The sequence below is a fragment of the Ochotona princeps genome, chromosome 29 (genome assembly GCF_030435755.1).
Source record: "Ochotona princeps isolate mOchPri1 chromosome 29, mOchPri1.hap1, whole genome shotgun sequence".
NCBI lineage: Eukaryota > Metazoa > Chordata > Mammalia > Lagomorpha > Ochotonidae > Ochotona > Ochotona princeps.
This window is the reverse complement of record NC_080860.1, coordinates 16172775-16194694: the sequence shown is the minus strand read 5'-3', so window position 1 is coordinate 16194694 and position 21920 is coordinate 16172775. Positions and strand designations below refer to the sequence as shown.

Genomic DNA, 21920 nt, shown 5'->3' with positions numbered 1-21920 from the left:
CCCCAGAGGCTTCTAACCCCAAAGGTCGATGCTGCCCTTGGAGGGGGAGATCCATGATTGGCTTGGTTGGGAAAGGGGAATTTCTGGAACCCTGAGTCTGGATTTCCCAGTGCTGGCCAAGGAGGAAAGATTGTTTGGGAGACTGCACTCTGGAAGGGGCTGCCAGCTCAGGGGAGGCTTTGGCCTTGATCGTGGCAGCAAGATACTGCCTCTCGGCCAGCCTGCACTCCCGTGCTCGATTAAGGAGGCGCCACACCGCCCAGCCCAGGGGAGCAGCCCTGGGAAGTACAGGGAGCTGGAGATAAGCCAGATTAAAAAGCAGAATCCCACAGGGCACAACACGCAGGTGACCCAGCCTCTCACTTGCCTTCCTTGCACAGAGAGGGTTCCATTTGCTGTGTGCCTCTTCCCCCAAACCAGCAGTCCCTCAGGAGGGAGACGGCAGAGATCCTGGGACAGGTGCTGTGGTGTCACCAGCAGGGATGCGAGGCATTGTTACCAGCATTAGCAATGGCCAGCTGCCCTGCTCCCCATCTCAAGGACTCCACTCCAGGCCCTGGTCAGCTTCCTCCCACCCAGAAAGAACCAAGCCAGACCTCCGCAGCCCTGAAGCAGTGGCTCAGCAATTAGAAAGGGCCTGGGAATTCTGATCTATAGACCACCCCCATAAAGATTAAGACAACCAGAGGACATTTTTCTTGTGTGAAGTCAGAGGATGGCAAAAGGGGTTGGGGGGTGAAGAGGAAAGAATCTACAATCCAGTGGTAACATCCCAGATTTCCGTCTCTCCGTACAGGTGGATGCATGCCCTCATTCCAGAGTGCACGAGCCTCGCAGCTGCCCAGGCTGGGTGGGTCTCCGAGGACAGCAGCTTGGCCTGTGCCCACTCGGAGTTACTGAGCTTCAGTTTGAAGTGGCAGCAATGGGCTTATCCAGTTCAATATCAATGCTGGCACTCGTGGGGTGTAGACTGCTATAGCAAGACTTGCATACTCGACTGGGTTCAAATAACTGCTGGCTGGGGACTGGAACCTTCTGGTTACAACAACTGGAGCAGAATACGTTCCCACAATTCCTTGAGGTGAGAAAAATAAAACAGCATTAGTTTCAGCGGGCAGGTGTGGGAGCAGGAAAAACCAAGTTGAGACAGAACTTTGCTGTGTCGTTTGGATGTGCTAGAGATACTTCTGGAATCATACACTGATTTCTCTAGCCCAGGAACAAGCTGGCAGAGTCAGGTGCCTCTTACTCTACAGCCAGGCACTTGAGACTTGTAAGGCTCAGGGTACCTTAGTGAGGCATGGAGGGTGCACTGGAGGCTACTGCTCAAGACAGATGGGTGAGAACCAACAGGCCCAGTACAAAAGCAGCTGCTAGCTCACCAACAAAGCTGGGACCCAGGCAATGGACTCTAACTTGGGATCAGAGGCCAGAGGAGCTGCCTCTGGGCCCCTCAGGGACCCAGGAAGTGGGGAGCTCTGCCCGGGGCCACTCCCCAGAGGCTGTGGGCAGCACCGAGGACAGACTGCTGCCAGCCTAGGCTACTCTGGGCAGACGTAGCTCGTGACACATGCTGACACGAACATGGCACACACTTAGCCACCAGTCCCTTTGGGCACACTCCCTGCCCCATGCATCTCTGCAGAAACAGGAGCCCTCCGGGAAGGCCTCAGCCCTCTCTCCTCCAGAAGCCTGGCACTGGCAGGGCTGCACAGTACATGTCCAGCCACCAAGACCCTCAGGGCGAATGGCAGAGGGTAAGTTCTGGCTCACCTTACAGGTCTACTTTGGCTGGACTCCAAAGTACCAATCATTCCCTGTGGGACTAAGAATAGAGAACTCCGAAGAGCCTGACAAAAACTAGCGAAAGGGGGGCCCAGCGCGGTAGCCTAGTGGCTAAAGTCTTCACCTTAAACATGCCGGGATCCCATATGGGCACCGGTTCAAGTCCCGGCATCCCCGCTTCCCATCCAGCTCCCTGCTTGTATCCTGGGAAAGCAGTCGAGGACGGCCCAAGGCCTTGGGACCTTGCACCCATGTAGGAGACCCAGGGAAGCTCCTGGCTCCACATCGGCACAGGTCTGGCTGTTGCGGCCACATGGGGAGTGAATCAGCAGATAGATCTTCCTCTGTCTCTTCCTTTTTGTATATCTGACTTTCCAGTAAAAATAAATCTTAAAAAACCTAGGGGAAGGCAACTCCAGGAGATGCCTCCTTTGTAGCTGGTGGCATGGATGCTCCTTAGAATGCTAAGGCCTCCAGGATATACGAGGAGAGAAAGCTAAAGACCACTGATGAACAAAATTACACCCCAAAAAGCAAGGTGAGACCCAGGGCAAGGAAGGGCAGGGCCAAACCACGCCTTCTACCTCCAATTAGGAAGTACTTCAGAATTGTTTCCTAAAAGCACGCGTAAGACACTGGTTACACAGGAACACTTCCTTCATGCCACTTAACACTCCTGGGGGAACTCGTTCCTTAAGCTTGACCTGAATGAGGTGCAGGTAAGCTTTTCTGACTGCCTTCAGGGGACCCCCAAGCCCCAAAGTGGAGCCTGCCTTTCCGATGGTCAGCAGTTCTCTGGAAGAGCTGTAGCTGGTCCTGGTCTGCTGAAATGCACAAGGAGGCCACTTGCCTTGGAAGTTGCTAGCTTCATTCCAGCATTTCCATGAATGCCCAAGAAAGGCTGGCGCACTCAGCTGGCTCTGCCACAGGACCACTCCCTGTCAGGCTGGCTCAGCTGACCGGGGAGGTCAGGAGACGCGCACAGGTGGCTGCAGGCTGACTCACGGCCAGTCTGGACACTCCCCCACTTCGGGCCCACCTGCCTGCCTACGCTCCCCAGCCCCAGGCTTCCTCCCAGTGGGTGCAGAGAGGACCCCAGTGTTAGTGTGGGCGAGTTACTAGAGATGTGCACACGCCAGACAGGTTGTTGCAAATGCTCACCACGTTTGATCAACACAGTCAGCATCCCTGCAAGGAGGCAAGAAAAAGCTCAGAGGAGGGGCCAGCCAAGGACAGTGGAGCTGCAGGTGAAGGGCAAGGGACCTGCGGTCCTAGAAGCACCACTAGCATCACAGTACAAAGGGGTCACTCCAGCAGGCACCATCCACACGTCCCACCCCAAGAACACCCTGCCTGGGGCAGAGCAGCACCGCCTGCCGCCAACTAGCACGGAAGTCAAGAGCTTCACGTGTCCCTGCCACACCCTCAGCTGCAGCTGGCTACCAAAAGCCTGAGGGAGAAGAAGCTGGAGTCAGCAAGAGGGAATGAGAAGGAAAAGTTCTGCCCACAGCAGAACTGTCCACAGAAACCTCAGCAAATGGAAGGTTGTTGCAGGGAGTAACAAATAGTGTTAGGAGTGGTGGCTGCTACTCCACCGATCCAGGAAACAAGGGGGCCGGCGTCTGCCCGTGTCAGTGTTCAATAGCAATCCCTGAATCAGAACAGAGACCAAGTGTGGTTCTGCAAACACCACTCGCAGTTATGTCGGGATCTGCCTCACAACATTCCCAGCCAGAAGCCCACAGCATCCACCCCCTGCCCACCCTGCCACCCGCCCAAGACACCTGCAGTGATGCTTCCTGCTGGCGAGCCAGAAGGCACTGTCGCAGGCATAGCAGTGAGCAGCCAAGTGGTCAGGGAGCCAACGAGTCATCTGCAAGACAGAGGGGTCAGGTTAGTGAGGAGGTGGCCCTCCTCCGAGGGGCAGCCACGAGTCACAAGGACCACATTAGCCCCAGTGGCACCAGCCCAGCAGGTCAACAGTACAAGAAAGGCGTCCAGATCACTTTCCTGGAGGGGACTCCAATCTCCCCTGAGACAAAACAGCAGGCAGCAGCAAACTGGGCAGTGAGCTGGCAGTGAGGCCCAGGGGCCAGCTAGCCACGCCTCCCTAGCTCAGCAATGATGGGCTCCCTGTGGGTTCACAGGAGCTGAGAGGGCACAGGCTCAAGGCCAACTGTGCTCGGAGGTCCCTCCCTGGCCAAGGGCATGGGGCAGGGATGGGGGCGCAGAAGAACCACCCAGGAGTTGCGTGGATGGCACTTAGAGCAGGGGCTGAGCCTGTACCTCCGTGTCCTGTTTATCCACCTGCTCCCAGCTGGCTTCAGAGAAAATCTCTGTGCTGCAGTGAGACAAACAGCTCTGATCCAGATTGCTTTCCGAGTCGGGGATTGAAGTCTGTTGGCAAACAAACAAAGCTGAACAGAATGGACTGGACTCCTCCCGGAGGAAGGGGTGGGAAGGAGGGGTGCCCAGGGCACTGAGGGCAGGACTAAGCGTTAGGGCTGCCGAGTCAGCAGGGTCACCAGCCATCAGGAGCAGGGCTGAAGAGGCGCAGATAGGAGTGGGACTCGCCGAGCTGGCTACACGGGCTGTATGCAGAGCAGGCCCTAGGGTTCTAGGAACTGGAGGACAGGTGACCAGGATGGAGAGGGAACTCCCAGGGCCAGTCAACCTGACCCTGCCACTTAATATTGAGCATTTGGGTCATGCCATCCTTTCTCTGAAGAATTTTGTAAAAGAAACAGAAACCATCATTATGATGAAGGAAAAAAAGTCGGTTTGAATTCGAAGTCACTGGGTTGGATGTGCCGCCTTTACTGTACGATGACTGCCAGGCTCCTGAGCCAGGCTCCCACTGCCCTTGAGGGCACCAAGTCAGAACCACCGCCTCGAGAACCAACCCTCTTGGCACCCCCGGCAGTATCTCCCTCTTCCACACTAGGAAGCGGTTCTTTCCATCTACTGCTGGCACCAGGCAATGCAGTGCGGCTCCCACCAGGGAGAGCTAACAGTTTACCACTGAGGGGCAGTGCCCTGCAGTGTTGCCCTGCTCGGGAGCTCAAGCCCTTGGCAAGCACCCGAGTCTTCTGAAGACACGCAACTTCCCTTTGTGTCCTCCCACCAGAGCAGGACATCTGGGCAAAGTAGGCAGAGGCAGAAGGCTCCTCAATGGCCTCTCCCCAGGCTCCTTGGGACTTTTGCAGTCACCATGCACACAGGGTGCCCAGGCTCACTGTGCCATCTCCTGAGGCAGCTATGCAGGGACCACTGCCTACTCACCACTTCGTCCGCAAAGTCCCCATTGAAGTGTAGGGAGCTGGTCAGGTACTGGCTCTCCAAGCGACTCCTGAGCTCCTGGACTTGTTTCTTCAAGGTCTCCACTTCCTGCTGGTGGCCGGACTCGATCTGACGCAGACGCTGCTGGATTGTGTCCGTGTACACAGGCATGCCGTCGTCGTCCAGGTGGCTGCGGGAAGGCTGCTCGGGGCTGCTGGTTGTGGATGGCCTCCCAGAGTGGCTGTGTAGCCACTTGTGGTGCACATTCCTCGACTGTAAGTGGGCAGAGCTGCAGCTCATAGCCGATACCTGGCGGCTCAGGGAGTCCTTGCTCCTACCAAGCTCCCCGTTGGCGCAGTGCCCGTTGAGCGCAGGGCACTTGTGGAAGGTACTGAGTGCTAGGGGCAGTTCTGAGGCCTTGTTTTCTGCCTCCAGGGCACCATTGCACACAAGCCCCTCTTTACATTTAGCTAAGGGCAAGGCACAGGGGGCACAGGGTGGGTTCCGAGTGCTGCCAGGGGAAGTCCTGAACACCTCAAACTCTGCTTGGAAGCTCTCGGAAGGCCTAGGCCCCGTGTCCTCGCCACTCTTCACCAAGCAAGGTTTGTGATGTCCTTGGGGACCACTTTCTGACTTGACCTTATCTTCTATCATCAGGTCCACCGGGCTGTCCACATTTGGTCCTCTGGTCTCAAATGGGACTTGGGAAGGTGGCAGAGAACTAGACTGTGAGGTACCGTAGCCAACATTTGCACCCCCAGGAATGGGAACGGTGGCTTCCTCCCCTCCCTGTGTGGGGTCTGCTGCTTGCAGCTGTTCAGGGGCCGTCTGGGACTCCTCCCCTGCCGAGGGGACCTGCTGAGAACTGGGGAGAAGACTCTGTTCATCCTGCCACTCAGAAGCACCCTGGGCAAGCAGAGGCAGGCTCGGGCCCAGCTGGCTGCTCAGAGCAGCATCCGGCTGTCCTGGGTCTCGGTGGAGCGCAACAGCCGAGCCTCCCGCACTCTCCCTGCTGCCCTCCTCTCCCGAGGGTGCCTCCTCCTTGACCTCCCGCATCTCACAGCCCCTCCTGTGGGCAGGATCCTCAGCCCCACTCTCTTCTTTAGTGGCCTCTTGCAAAATGTTCTCCATCTGCCCCTCAGCCACCCCAGCTGCCACCGACAGCTCAGCACCCCCCGGTGCTTTGCTGGGCTTCCCCAGGCTGTCCACACCCAGGGGCTCTTCCCCGGAGCCAGCCAGATGGCTAAGTTCCAGCGATCGTCTGTGCTCCTGCCACTTCTCATTCAGGCTGGGGTCGCTGCTGCGCCGGCTGGCCAGAGGCACTGTGTTGTCGCAGGCTGTGGTCAGGTTGTCAAATGATCTCGTCTTTGGCAGCCTAAAAGAGAGGAGTTGAGGAGACTGAGAATCTGCAGCTGTTCAGAGGCAAGAGGGAGAAGCAGGTGTTAAGAAGAGGTTGTTCTATAACCGGATCTGTTTTGGCTACTCCAGGCACTGCGGCAGCTCTGAAGTGAGGCTTGTTCAGACAGCCAGTGGCAAAAGGGGCCATCCTTCCTGTCTACCACCCCACCTGGTGCCCTCGCATACCAATAGGCATTCCTCATGACACTGCTACTTTTCAGCAAAGCAGCACTGTTCATTTGGATATACTTTAAGGTAACCATCAGTTTGAATTTAATAAAGGATGGGCCCAGCAGTGTTGCCTAGCAGCTAAAGTCCTCGCCTTGAAAGCCCCAGGATCCCATATGGGCGCCGGTTCTAATCCCGACAGCTCCACTTCCCATCCAGCTCCCTGCTTGTGGCCTGAGAAAGCAGTTGAGGACGGCCCAATGCATTGGGACCCTGCACCCGTGTGGGAGACCTGGAGGAAGTTCCTGGCTCCTGGCTCTAGATCAGCACAGCACCGGCCATTGCACTCAAGGAGTGAATCAGACAGAAGATCTTCTCTATCTCTCCTCCTTTCTGTATATCTGACTTTGTAATAAAAAATAAATAAATCTTAAAAACAATGCTAAATTCATCATGTGACAGTATCCGATTCTAGTCTCTGAAGACAAATGGCTGGGAGGAAGGGGCCTTGCTCCACTCTGGCAAAGTGCTCTGTGTTCACAGGACGTCAACACAGGCAGAGGTCCCAACTCCCAGAAACCAGAACCCTCATTCCTTTCTTCTGAGAACTCATGAGAGCTAAGGAAGCCGCTGTGCAGCCACACATCATGGTACCAGGCCACACCTGGGCGAGATCTCCCACCCCAGGATACACCCCCATACAGGTGGAGGCCCATGGCATTGCCCTTGGGCTCACCGGCTCAGTGGGGAATCCTCAGGGCTGGTGCCTGGGGCTGGGTACGGCGCACAGCTGTCATCCACAGGGGCGGATGGGGCTGGACACGGCAGGTACACTGCACTCCACAGCATCAGGTTACGTACATGGCACACAGGGTACAGCACCTGGAATGGGGAGGACACAGGTTTGAAGAGCCCAATTCATGCGTTAGAAGTATCTGCAAGCAAGGATTCAGAACCAGGCAGTTCCGGCAGCCACCAGGCCAGGCCAGTGTCTGCAGGGATGCGGCACCGGCAGCTACAGGTCTGACTAGAGGTTTCGCCTGGCAGCATTTTGCAGCCACAAGCCTCTTGAGGTACAAAAATCTAAAGGATTTTTTTTTTTTTTCAAGAAAGACCATCTCAGTCACTTCAAGTACCTTTACTGAGTGACTTCCATTTGCTTCGTTTGTTGCTTTTGCTGCATGGTAAAGTGAATTTTGTTAGGTGATGATTGCTTACTCCCCTTGGAACAAAAGCTTGACTTCAGCAGACATCATTAAACTGTTTACAGGATCATTTAAATTACCATGTGAAGAGGGAATGTTTCCCTGTGTTAACCTTCGTAGCAGGCACAGTAAAGGAAAGTGAGAAGCAGCCAACTTGAGTTTTTATCTGACAAATGCAAACCACAACCATATTAACAAACCAGCAAAGCAGCGGTGACCTCATTAGCCTCCCGACTTCAGAGTTAAGGGGTATTCTGATGACAGGAACACAACCATAACAGAATACGGATGTGTGTACCTCTCACTTTCTGCTTAGCAGAAGGCAGTCCTTCGGGAAACAATGTTGAAGGACCTGCCAGCTCGGCATGTCAACAAGATCACAAACACACGCCAACATCAGACCCAGTTTTCTGCTGATATAGAAGCTGCAATGCCGTCCCCAGTGGGTCCATGCAGAAGGGGTGGGAACTGGGGGCAGCTCCTTGAGTGATCGGGATAGCCAGGACACAACAGCAGTGCCTTCTGTCCTCCACTAGGTGACACCATACAGTCCCACATACTGTGACAGTCAACTGTGCACTACACTACCTGGGCAAAGGGGAGAAGAGCGAGCAGGGCAGAGCTCCCACAGGATACCCGGCTGCTGCAGCTCAGAATGACAGAATGAAACCAGCTGATCCAGGGACAGCAGAGGCCTTTTTGGGGTAGGAGTAAACTGCCACTTGGGATGCCTCATTGCATATTGTAATGCTGATTCAAATCCTGGCTACTGTGCTGCTGATCCTCCTTGTGATTATACCAGAATGCCAAGATGGCCCAGGTACCTGGGTTGCCGATAACCTTGTGAGCGTCCTAGATGGAGCTTCTACCTCTAGCAGTCAGCCTGGCCTAACCTTGGCTATTGCTTTATTTAGGAGATTCTTCCCCTCATTTCCACCACACCCAACCCTCCAACCCTGCCAGTCAAATAATAATAAAAAAAAACCAAAAAACTCAAAAAGGCTCAAGTCTGTCTCCACCCCGGATTCCTTTTGCTGGCCCCAAAGGCTAGGCTGAGGGATACCTACGGCCTCTGATTGCGAGGAGTACAGTAGGTTCTTGAAAGCCTTGTTGCCTGCCCGAAGAAGTGACCACACTGAGCATGTGCGCTCCTGAGTGTGCTTCTCCCCTCGCTCCTTGGCATTGTTGCACAGGAATGTTCCAAAGAGGCAGGAATAGGTGTGCTGCACTAGTTTAACCTGTGGGAGTACAACAAGCAAAATCAAGCAATAGGGTGACACATTCTAGGGCAAAGCCATCTTATCCCAACATCTCATCTGGCCAAAGTTACCTCCACACTGCAACTGCGGGGCCCAACCCCAATCACCATCACTCGTTGGCCAGACACCGTTGGCAGCCACCCACAGACACCGTTGGCAGCCACCCATCCTCCCCACTTCGCTGACCGTGTCCAGGATTCGGAGCCATTCTCCCTGCGGACTGACGTGTCAGGCAGGTGCAGGAGCAGGTGAGTGCAGGACTCAAGTGTGAGCTCACAGCACAGTTACTCACTACTCATTCATTCAACAGCTGCTCACGGAGCTGATGTGCCCCAGCCTTGAGCAAGGTGAGAGATACACAGCAATAAGCAGGGCTGTACTCTCGCCCTGCTGGAATTTGTACTCCTGGAGATGTGGATGAGGCTATGAAGAACGGCAGGGCATGGCAAGGGGCTGGGTGGTGTGGGAGGCCCTGAGCTGAGGAGTGAGAGATCGCATGGACAGCTGCACACACACAATGGCTCTGAGGCCAGTACAAGATTGCCACCACTGAGGGACAGGAGGGAAGCCAGCGTGACTACAGGAGACTGCACGAGGCGAGTAACAATAGGAAGCCGACCTAGAGAGGCACTTCAAGGAGGGCTGTCAGCCGTGAGCACTTGAGACTTGGGCTCTGAGCAGAGGAATGGCATCTGCCTTACGTCTTAGGAGGATCCTCTGGGTTAGGTTGACTCTGGAACTAGGACAAGTCATGATGGTGACTTGGATCAGGGTGGCACCAGCAGAAGTGACTAACTGGATTTTAAATTTTTTTTGAAAGCAAGTCTGTAGTATCGGACAAGGTGGAGCGGATATTTGCCCCCCCAGATGAAAGAACGGAACTGGCTTACTCTGAGATGGGAAACTCACAGTAGATTAAGTTTTAGGGCAAGGAACCATAGAAGCTTGAAATACCATTAACACAACCAAGTGTAGCAAGATACCAAGCCACCAGCTGAACATGTTGAAACGTCTAAGCTGTAAGTGTCTAAATGGGGAGCTGATGCAAATATAGATGGCAGTAAACGCCAGCAGATGGGACTGCAGGCAGAGCAGCAGCTGGCAGGCAAAGTGCTGGGGCCTCCCACAGTTAACAGGAAAGACAAAGAATCGGTAAAGAAGACAAGAAAGACCACCAGGGTAACAAACATCAGGTGACTGCTTAGCAACCAACCAAAGTTTGAGAAGGGAGTGACTACCTGTGCCTCATGGCAAGAGTGGATTTGAGATGAAGCCCGAGTACCGATCACCATCCTGGGAACACTGGGGTCACAGGTCACCTTACAAGAGCAACTGTGATAGTGACGGACGTGGGTGCCTGATACTGGAGTGGGTTTACAGGAATGCGCAGAAGGAATTGGGAGAGCAGGTATGGCAGGACTGAGTTCCAACGTGAAGGAAACCAGAAACAAAGGGATGACAGCTAGTGGAGCCCTGGGCCAAGAGTTGTGAGAAGGGAGACAGCACGCCATGTTTCTATGCCGACACGTGACCCTGCAGGGAAAATGCATCAAGGCAGCAGGGGAGAGGAGGGGAGGGGGAAGACAGACTGAAGGGGCAGAGACCGTGTAGCCTGTGAAATGACAGGCAACAGTCAGTCCCGTGTAAGGCTTGGCTGATGGACTAGGGAGCGCAGGACACTGACTGCGTCTGGTGTTTTGGTTTCCCCACCATTCCTTCTAAAAGCCAAATTTTAAAAAAGGACTTTATGCAAAACGACTGCACCCAGGTTGACCGAGCAAATGCCTATTTGCTGTTGCTTTTAGCTAAAAACAGGAGAATATGGCTGGCTTTCTATCCATTTCTAAAAATTCCAGTTTCATGTGAAAATACAACCCCCAAAAGGACCCAAAATGCACAATCTCAAACCCAAACTCACAAGGAATGCTTCGTTGAACTCAAAAGAGCAAGGGAATTGCCTCTGAAGCTGATGAACGCAGTCCAGCCACTGCAGAAACACCGGGCAGCGCTCATTCAGGTCATCCGAGTTCTCCCCGTGACCACACCGGTCAGCAAACTTATGGCCAAAATCCAGCCACTCCATCTCCACGAGGACCTGGAATCCCTGCAGGGAAGCATCTAGACTGTGACAGTCCCAAGCCTGGCACCCTGACAGCAGTGCCATCAGCAGCCTCCCCTCAAGTCTAGCTTTGGGCAGGCTGCGCTTGCGTTGCTCACTGAAAGCTCCTCACCTGTGCACGTCTAAGCCTCAGCAGTCTGTTCACATTTTCAGCTTCATTCACTAAAACACTCCTATAAATCACGTTTTTAGGATTTCTGTATTTGGCAGTACATTTACAGTGTCTGTAAAATTCTCCCGCGTCCCAGATTTTACAGATTGTGTGAAGAGCACTTCACGGTTGTTTTTAACCGAACAGGTGGCTCTGTTAGATTGTCAGAACACTGATAATGGGTTTCTGTATTATCATTACAAGCAAGTAATGGTCTGTGTTCCCGGGCTAAAACTTTCCCAAATCAATGGGCCTCAAAGGAAAATATATTCTCGGTATTTTGTTATTCACAATCTGCCTCATTTTAAGAGGTAAAAGGACTAGAACAGGCACCACTAAAATTTAAGTAAAACAACTAGGTAAAAACATTCTCTTCAGAGCTAATCACAAATCCCAAAACTGCTTGTGCAAAACCTTCCGAGGCTGCCGCCTCCATGCCCTCCCTGGATGCACCCACCTCTACTGTCCGGTAGTAAGGGTCCAGCAGGAGCTTGGCCAGCGCCACGATCTGGGGCGTGCGGTCCCAGCCGTCGGAGCAGTGCACGAGCACTGGCCGCTGATCCCGATCCACAGCGTGCACCACCAGCAGGGCCGATTTCAGCAGCATGGACAAGTGATGGAGCCATTTTGTGCTTTCAAGAGCTGACAGCCAGCTGTAAATAGGAGCAGAAAACGAAATGCTGGTTTTCATGATACGCTGCACTGGGCCCAATACCTGTCAAATTAAAAAAACTCCCAAGATTTTTCCCTGAAAATAGATCACACTAAGACGAAAAGAAATCTGTTTATATAGCATGTACAAGAAAGAGACCCCAAGCACTATTATGCAGTAGAGGAGTGCTTTAAGAATGAGGACAGGGCCCGGCGGCGTGGCCTAGCAGCTAAAGTCCTCGCCTTGAAAGCCCTGGGATCCCATATGGGCACCAGTTCTAATCCCGGCAGCTCCACTTCCCATCCAGCTCCCTGCTTGTGGCCTGGGAAGGCAGTTGAGGACGGCCCAGTGCATTGGGACCCTGCACCTGCGTGGGAGACCTGGAAGAGGTTTCAGGTTCCCGGCATTGGATCGGGCGCGCACCGGCCCGTTGCGGCTCACTTGGGGAGTGAATCATCGGATGGAAGATCTTCCTCTCTGTCTCTCCTCCTCTGTGTATATCTGGCTGTAATAAAATGAATAAATCTTTAAAAAAAAAAAAAAGAATGAGGACAAACTTGGGTTCCAAAGTCTTTTTGAATAACCTACGAGAAGATATAAAATATTTTGTCCATGATGGGAAAATACTGAGTATAAAGTAATTCTGGAATCTAGAACATAGCACCCCTCCTGACTTCTAAAACAGATTATATTCAGTGATGATCAATTTTACCTAACAAATTCAGGAGAAAAAGTAAATGCATAAAAATAGGTCCACGATGGGAAGTAAGCTGGACGCTACCTGCAAGAACACCTACCACAGAGGATGAGAGGTGTGAAACAGGATGGTACCTAGTAACCACACAGTACTGCCTGTGCAGGCTGGATTCAGCAAGATTCTAGAAGCACCTTTTCCCCCAAGACCCTCAGAAGTATCAGCAAGCTGATCACAATTATCAGAAGTAAGTTGACATTTTGTTTCTTTTGCTTCCCCTGCCTTCAATTCCCCCCAAAGCACTCAGATTGGCCGCTAACAGAGGAGAGCTCCAAAGAGGCTTTCCCAAGACCAGGCTTACTTTAAAGGCCTACCAAACAGTCTGAGGGAGTCCTTCCAAGCAAGAAGCAACAGCAGCAAGTGCTTTATGCTGGCTTCAGGCGGGTTAGTTCTGCAGCCTGGGATGCTCAGAAGGCTGACCCTGTCAGCTCCAAGGAGGAGCCTGTCTAACCAGTCATGGCTTGAAACCTCATCACAAGACTCCACTGGGCTCTGGAGAACTGCTCATTCTCATTCCTCAGAGTCTTGAGACAAAGATGGGCTCAGGAAAGCCAGCACCGAGTTATCTCCTTGTCCCTAGAGAAACGGTCAACAAGGGGACCTGTAGGGTAAAGTTCTTCTCAGCCAAATTAAAGGTGCGCTGGACACGGGTGTCAACCCAACATGCCCGCCGAGGAGCTGCCGCGAGCTTCACATCCCTTCAGCCTCCAGAGCCCCAACCAAGTGCCGATGGCTTACTGAGAGCTGGTGCCGTCACTCCCCACGGGGCTGCACGAGTGTGTCGTCATTTGCTGCCAATGCAAACCAAGCAGCACCACCTTTAGAAAACCTTCATTGTGGACCCGGTGAGGACTAACTGGACAGTTCTCAGTAAATGCCAGTAGATGAGAAAGTGAAGTGTGTAAAAGCAACTGAATGACAGTTTTACTTTCGTTGAGTCTAAAAAAATAGCTTCTTGAAGAATTTAGTAGGTGGAAGGTGGCAGAGATCATGTAGTATTCATTTTTTCATTTTAAGAACAAGAAGCCTGAGACCCACAGCAATTACGCCATTGGTCAAGGTCACACAGCCGTGGCTGGTTTCCTAAGTCCTTGGCCAAGGTATTTCCATGCCCCACTTTAGAGGGGAGAGTGCTGGCAGCTGAGTTGTGGAGCTGCAGCACAGGGGCAAATGGCTCGCCCCAAAAGGGAAGCAGCAAGCTCAATTCTTCAGTCAGGCTTCTACAAAGGACACTGCTTCACCCCCTGGGCTGCTCATCATTTGCTCTGAGGTGCAAGTGCAAGTTCAAGCAGCATGTGATTTAGTAAATCAAGTGAAGAAGGCAGCAAAACCTATTATGATCTTGGTGTCTGAACAGGATCCACACTAACAACTATGGGCTCCAGCACAAAGACCAGAAAACAAACTACTTCAGTCCCACCCCTAGCTTCCTAAGATAGTAACATGGGCCTTTAGATGTTGATCTGATTATTCTACAGAGCATTCCTAATTTATATTCCAACAGAATCCTAGGACAGGGCAGTACTTCACCTTCCTTGCTGCAAATGCCAGTCATTCATTTTTAATAAGCAATAAAAATCATGCTGATGTCCTCAGTAAATGAGAGAACAGTTTAGAAGCTAAGCAGGTATAAAAGGAAACGACCTAACAAATGTAATCCTTTCAGAACACGAGGAATTTTGACTGGTAAGCGCCACAGGACACCAGAAACCAAAAAATTCATTAGCTGTTAGCTGAAAACCACATGGGAGCACCTGCAGGAACAAGATGGGAACACTTCTGTCATAACAGCCAAGATCTGTCCTGTGCTTAATTTGAAACTTTGAGAATGACATTACTGGAAAGGCAGATTCAGAGGAGAGACAAAAAGCTTCCATCCGCTAGTTCACTCCCCAAATGACCACAACAGCTGGAGCCAAGCTGAGCCCATGTGAAGCCAGCAGCTTCTTCCAGGTCTCCCATGTGGGTGCAGGGTCCCAAAGCTTTGGGCCGTCCTCATTACTTTCCTAGGCCACAAGCAGGGAGCTGGATGGGAAGTGGAGCAGCGAGGACACCAACTGGTGCCCACATGGGATCCTGGCACTTAAAAGCACAGGACAAGCCAATTGAGTCACTGCACTGAGCCCTTGTTTTGAGACTTGTAAAGGGCTGGATTTTTCCCTAGTTCCTCCTCTGTGCCGCCATGCTCCTGAAAGAACAGTACCCATAAAGTGCAATAGTGGGGCCAGGGCCACATGGCTTAGGAGGTTAAGTGGCCCTGGCATCCCACATGGGTGTCAGTTCAACTCCCAGCTGTTCCACCTCCGATCCAGCTCCCTGCGTATGGCCCAAATGCTTGTGCCCTGGCTTTGGATTGGCTCAGCTCCAACTGTTAGCGCCATGTCATGAGTGAACCAGCGTGATGGAATATCTGACTCTACCTTTCAAATAATCTTGAAGAAAAAAGTAAAACAAATTCACAAAAAGTAGAAGCAAAAACTCTCCCAGTGAAAACACAGAGAGCGACAAAGTCATGGCCAAGGTCTTACTTTCCTGGATCCGGCATCTGTGTGCACAGCAATCGTAGAGACTGGAAACTTCTCCGAATAGAATGAATGTTTGCCATCCCCATAAACACCACTTCACAGTTTGGGTAATACTCTGAGAACAGAAAGAACACAAATGTTGAATTTAAAGCCCACATGGCCAAATTTAGAAGTTGGCTATCAGACAAACCCACCATGGCCGCCAATGCAACTGTGATGCGTTGACACTCAACTGAGTTCATTGCTTTAAGAGGAAAAACAGTGCTGAAATCCTGCTTGTTTCATTTTTGAGAAAAGGGTGGAAAAGGTTTGTGAAAAGATACCGACATGGAAGTTGCTACTTTTTGAAAGACAGGGCTATAAGCTGCCATCATACCATGATTTACTTCTTGGGCCTTATCTAACGTGGAGCTCTGTGATCTGGTTGAAAACCTTTGCACAAGAATGCATCTTGCCTTGGTACAGAGTTCTGTCTCCAGTTTAGCTTGCACCTAAATATGGAGCTTGGAGCCGCTTTCTGTGCTACCAGCATCCACTTGGTGCCGAGGTGGTCACCCAATGAGGACAGCCAGCATCTAAATAGTAGGGCAGCTGCAGGCCAGCCATACCTCACGAAGTATCTTGATAACTCGCACTTCCCCACCAGGTTTTCTGAAGGGAAGCCCTCAGAGGAGCTGGCTGCGAGGCCAGGATGAGTCTACCTGCTGCCAAGGCAACGGGCGGCTTTCCCCTGGTGCAGCCTCAGAACCTCCACAGAGCAGCAGCCTGCCAGGAGCTGCTCCCTCCGCTACAGGTGGCAAAAGGTGCAGATCTGGCCACCCCGCCCCCCTTTCCTGCTTCACCTCAAGAATGCAGATTTATGAACCAAAGAAGCCTGGGCTCTCTCAAGGCAAGCACAAATGGAGAGCTTAGTTTAGGATGGGCGTGGGCTGGACTGCTAAGGGCAGAGATGGGGTGGGGGCACAAAGCACCACACACCTCACCTGGGCATTCACAGCCTCCTCCTTTGGCTCGGTTGGCCACAGCCGCTGCATAGGAGCGTGCATCCAAGATCAGAAGCTTCCGTGGCTGGATGGCTAGACTCTCTGCTCCCGTGGTATTTGATGAAGAATCTAGGGACATGGGGAGGAAGGGGAAAAACATGAGCCCACCGCTCCCAGAACTACACAAACTTATGAACCACAGGCATGTGTTACATACAAGAAAATGAAACTCCCAGTGACAACCCTTCATACATATGACCTCTCCAATTTTCACTTTGCCTTCTTATGAAGATGGGATAAGGACTGACTCCAAAACCAACTCCTAGAACACCCATGAAAACCCAGGGTCCAATTTTCCCATACCATTCTTTAAGCCTATAATCCTCTTGAAGTCTGGGATTCCCAACCCTCACCCCACAATGGGGTAGCACCCCCACAGAGCAGACATTCCATTCTTACCACAGTGGCAAAAGAGGTGACAAATGCTCTAAACTGTTAAGCCAAGTTTGAAATAATGCATTTCTGATTATGGTCAAGATCCTATGATTCCTCAAACAATTCCATCAAGTGAGTTTCATTCACACCTCTACAAAACTGTCTTAATGGAAAGACCACGTCAAGAAACAGTGCTCAGATGCTGTAGAAATTGCTACCCAGGGCAGCACTGTGGCCCAACAAGTTAAGCTGATACCTGTGATGACAGCATCCCAAATAGGCGTTGGGTCCAAGTCCCAGCTGCTCCAAATCCCATGCAGCTCCCTACTAATGTGCCTCAAAGCAATGGAGGATGGCCCCAATACATGGGGCCCTACACACTCATGGAGAACCGGATGAAGACCCTGGCTTTGGCCTGGCCCAGTCTTGGCAATGGCAGCCATCTGCAGAGTGAGCCAGCAGGTGGAAGCTTGCTCTAATTCTGCCTTTCAAACAACAGCAAAGTCGGTGGTGCTACAGGTGCAGGGAGCAGCTTACCGAACTCCACATCCGAGAGGCCAGCCCCGCTGGCAAAGTCTCGAGCACTCCTGGCCGACAGCTTGCAGCCGCTGGATCGGGAGTCCGAGGCACAGGCTTTGGCCACCGACTGCACCAGGTGCTCGTCGTCTGCGTTTCGCCAGCCCCACCAGCTGACCTCCGGCTGACCACAGCGGGCAATGACCGCGCCATTGCTCTGGTGCCTGTGTTGGGAAGACAACACCGTACTGTTACAGAGGGCTCTGCAGATACACAAAATCTGAGGGTACAGCCCAACTGCAGGCAACAGGAGCCTGAGCAGGATGGCCAGGCCTCCAGGTATGAAGAGGGCAGGAGTGTAATGCATCAATGAACGGAAGTCTGACCGTGTCTTCCACCATCATACTACCAGAAAAAATTGCGGTCACCAACAACATGACAATATTCTGAAGCGTTTGAATATAAGTTCTTTTAGAAAATGTCGTACTTCTCAGGGGCCATCACAGTGACTAGCCGTGGCTGCCTTGGGGAGTCTTTTCAAACCAATATCCCCCCGCTTTGGGGTTGAACCTGCGTAACTGGCCCATAGTGGACTGCTCAATTTTCCTCAGGCTTTCAGAAGGAAAGCAGCAGCATTAATTCAATAAGCCATACTCCGATAGCTCCGTTTTCCAAAAGCAGAACACGTACTGCTTATATACTTTAAAATGCTATAAAAGCTCAAGCATTCAAAATAAATGAACTGAATAAAGAGACCAGTGTTGTAGCACAGCACGATGGGACACCTGCATCCATGTTAGTGCCGCTCCAAGTCCTGGCTGCTCCACTTCTCCAGCTTTCTACTCACACACCCAGGAAAACAGCCGAGGATGGCTCAGCTGCTTGCCTCCCTGCCACCCAAGGGGAGACCCAGCAGGATTTCCAGGCTCCTAGCTTGAACCTAGCCCAGCCTATTGCCAGGGATGAAGACCTGAAGGCCTTGTCCTTCAAATAAATGTCAAACACACCAAACATTACCACAAAAACCAAGTGATTACAATTTTTGGCATGTTAAAAATACTCAGAAAAATAAAGTTCTGATATAAACACTGATGAATCTTGAATAAATGAAAACAGCCGCTCACAAAAGGCTGCATGTTGTATGACTCCATTTATATACGGTGTCCAGAGGAGGCAAATCCATGGAGACAAAGCAGAGGACTGGTCACTCGGGGATGGGTGCAAGGGAGCTGGGGAAGGAAGCGAGTCCTGACTGCTAATGGGCATGAGATCTGTTGTTGAATGATGAATGAGTCCTAGAATCAATTGTGGTAGTGGCCACAGACCGAATACAGTGGACTTAAAGTTCACTGAATTGTTTACTTTGAGAGGAATAACTTGCGGTGGCACATTTCATTGAAGCTGCTTTTGCTTTTTTAAGTTAGAGGTAATCACAGGTGCACTGTGGTTGAGCGGGTTAAGCCACTGCTTGGGACGCCCATATCCCCCATCACAATGCTGGTTCAAGCCCCAGTGATTCCACTTGACCCAGCTTGCAGCACAGGAGACCCAGAGTTCCAGCCACCTGGCTTCACTCAGTGTGGCCCTCCTTCAAAGTGGATTTTAAAAAACCATTCTACAAAGAAACCAGTCCACTGTAAAAGTGAGAATTAAAGCTGTTGAGCAAAAATCATTCAAATGTCCTCAAATTCTGTATCCCAGAAGAGACAGATCATATTCACTTCTCTAAACCCGTTTTCTAAATACATGTATACACATACAAACATGTATGGCAGATGAATTTTAACAAATTGTACCCCAAGTCTGTCTGCTTTGGATACCAATAGGAGAACTACTTCCATTTTAGCCCTAAAGTAGTAGATATGGCGAGATCAGGTCACTGTAGTTGTTAAATCCTCCCTCACTTGGAGAGAAAAGCAACTGAAAATACTTGTATAATGCCAACACATTCAACTGGATCACGGGCTGAATGGCACAGAACTGGAAATAAATCGCATTGGTTCTTCAAATGTCTTCCAGCGAGTAACAGCCACCGAGCAAACACTGAGCCCAAGGACTCCAAGCCTTGGCAGGGGAAGTCTGCCCCGAGCTCTCGGGCTCTGCATGTGCCAGCAGTGCCAGCAACAAACAATAGATGGCACTCTCTGGCCTGGGTCTTCACTTTAAAGGCCACAGATAGAACAGCCAGATGTCAGCCCGGCTACTGCAACAAGCAATTTTGTGTTCTTCAGATTGCATGAAAGGTAATTAAGACACTACAGTTAAAAATCATGCAATCAAAGCATTTGTATCGCTGTGACTGGAGAAGTATGAAAACTGACACGTCTAACGGGAAAGCCCCTTTACTGTCTAAAGCACTGAGTGTATCAATTTGACAGAAACAGAGAAACTGTTTTAACAACCCTTAGTTAGGCAAGTTCGCTGCGTGACTAGGAGGTTCTAATCCCTGCCACATGCACAAAGGGGGAGCCGTGAATTACACTACAGATGGGCGCCCTTCACACCATCTTGCTGTGTTCGAGCACTCTCTGCCTTCAATAATAAATCCAATTAAGTGCTCTCATCACAGCAGGCGCAGGCTCCAGTCACGTGCTAGTTGGGTGTGGGGCTGTCAAGTAACTGCTGCTAGCAGCCTTGGGAGTCAGGTCTGCAATCTGCAGACAGCTAAATTCAGTGCATGAACAGAGGCTCCGGGGGCATCCTGCCATCCCGCTGGCAGTGCTGAGCGGTGAAGGGGCCCAAATGTTCAACATGCCCCTCCCTCACAGAGCTCCCAATATAGCAACCCAGTGTGCACCCGAGAGACGGGCCAGGTTCTGAGAGCAGTTCAGAGTGTCAGACTTTACTCAACTACATCATGAACTTAGTAACTCCTTTTGAAAGCAGATTTTCTTGGGGGGAAAAATGTCCTTTGTATATTCCTTAAGATCTCCCAAAATAGGGAAAAAGGAGAAGTATAGGGCTCATGCCTTGTAGAAAAAGGTGTTTTCCCATTTTATTACATAAAAATCCTAAGTTTTTCTCTACTAAGGAGGCCCGACTCGTGGCTCTCGGGTTTCTCAGCTGGAAGAGTGAATTCACCATCTCTGAGGGAGTGCTTCTCCCGCAGGCCAGAGCTGCCGCTGCCGACAGGGCCCTGGGCCAGAACGGCAGTGGGGACCTGCTTTCCCAGCCGACTCCGAAATCCCTTTAGCTTTCACTGCCTGATTCCTGTTGTCAGCCTCACCACTTGGATGACAGATACATTTAGTGGCCTATTTTTCTAGGAGAGTCTAAAACTTAATGGGCTCCACTGGGGCAGAGTAAATCTCTCTCCATTCATCTCTATTCAAGGCAGGCATCAGAATTAGCCTTCAGGAGACTAAATGAAAAAGATGGCTACACCGTCAGTTCAGTGGGATGCTTCCTCTTAGAAAACATTTCCCAGCCACTGATCCAGCCCAACTCAGGAAAAAGTCTGAACTGGGAAAATGAAAACAGAAGAGACAGCTGGAAACACTGCACAATAGAGATGCCGTCCTAAAAACTGAATGCTCTTCTGTGAAAACAGACATTTACTGAATTAAATTAGTATTCAGAGTCAACCTACTGAAAATGTGGCTGAGGGCAGCCCAGTGTTAAGTCTGAGACGTGAGCACAGCAGAAGGCATCTGCCAAGTCCAAACTCCCATTTTACTCAGCAAGAACAGACTGAAGGCAGAGAACTTGCTCGAAGCGTCACCATCAGTTATAAAAACAGACTCCAACTCGGGTCTGTAACTCGGAGTTCTGCTCACCATATTACCATCCCCTTCCAGAACCAGTATCCCTCTTCAATCAAGCTCCAACCTTCTCAAAACGCTTTCCTTCAAAACACACATTGCACTTTCAGACACAAAGAAAACCAGAGGATTCCACAGTCTACAAGGATTCACCAACGCCTGAGGCTCAATGGGATCGGCAGATCGTCTTCCCAAAGGAGGAAAACTATCCTGAAACAGCAGGTCCAACCACTTTTTGCTGAACATTTTCTTGGATCAGTAGAACCATGAGCCAAAGCTTTAGGTGTACCAAGTACTGATGTGGTACAGCACAGGAACAGTTTTGGCAATGTGGAAGCACAAGCCTTGTTGGAAGTTGAGCCTTCCCCTCCTCTGGGTGGGCAGAGCCACAGGCAGGGCTTACCTGTAGACCACGGCAGGGATGCGCTTCCAGGACCTGAAGCTCGCTACACTTTCTAGCTCTTTATCAGTGATCCAGGCAGGCACGATGAGCTCCTGTGGATAACTACCGCACAACCTGACAAGACAAAGCAGAAAACAGGGATGGGGAAGAGACAGGAACACTAGGTGAGCTCATATGTATGTTGACTCTCACGATCCAGAGTCGGCAAAGAGGCAGCAAGTAAGGTTACTTGAGTTCTGGTCTCCTCCAGGGCGGTGCCTTTTTTGGTTTTCATCTGACACTGCTCCACTGGATGCTGCTGTAACCTCAGCTGTCAATGAAGAGGGCAGTCTCTCTTCTCATCCAAACTATTGTCACAAGTCTATTTTCACTCCACAAGCATTCAGTCCAACAGTCCTGAGTCTGTGCTACCTCTTCCCCAGAAGTTTGTTCTGTCAAATGCATACCAGCTTCTGCTCACACAGCCTGTCTGGAATGTGAGTAAGCTAGTAATCCTAACATCCATGCAACACCTCAGAACAAACTAG

The 21920-nt window shown here is 51.3% G+C and overlaps 1 protein-coding gene across 6 annotated transcripts in view; it reads right to left on the bottom strand.

The window, feature by feature from the left end:
* Positions 1 to 426: 426 nt before the first annotated feature.
* Positions 427 to 21920, bottom strand: part of MTMR3 (myotubularin related protein 3) — a 103675-nt gene continuing 82181 nt past the window's right edge. For 3 of the 6 annotated variants that reach the window (XM_058656841.1, XM_058656843.1, XM_058656842.1), the window contains 13 exons: positions 21394 to 21507; positions 17251 to 17453; positions 16279 to 16407; positions 15299 to 15410; positions 11822 to 12017; positions 11013 to 11198; positions 8903 to 9073; positions 7367 to 7512; positions 5068 to 6439; positions 4072 to 4182; positions 3570 to 3658; positions 2947 to 2973; positions 427 to 1075 (listed from right to left, as the gene is read on the bottom strand). In XM_058656841.1, coding sequence (XP_058512824.1) covers positions 904 to 1075; positions 2947 to 2973; positions 3570 to 3658; positions 4072 to 4182; positions 5068 to 6439; positions 7367 to 7512; positions 8903 to 9073; positions 11013 to 11198; positions 11822 to 12017; positions 15299 to 15410; positions 16279 to 16407; positions 17251 to 17453; positions 21394 to 21507 — 3028 coding nt within the window. In that variant the 3' untranslated portion in view covers positions 427 to 903. The remainder of the gene's footprint in view (positions 1076 to 2946; positions 2974 to 3569; positions 3659 to 4071; positions 4183 to 5067; positions 6440 to 7366; positions 7513 to 8902; positions 9074 to 11012; positions 11199 to 11821; positions 12018 to 15298; positions 15411 to 16278; positions 16408 to 17250; positions 17454 to 21393; positions 21508 to 21920) is intronic. The other 3 variants (XM_058656845.1, XM_058656844.1, XM_058656846.1) reach the window with 3 other exon arrangements.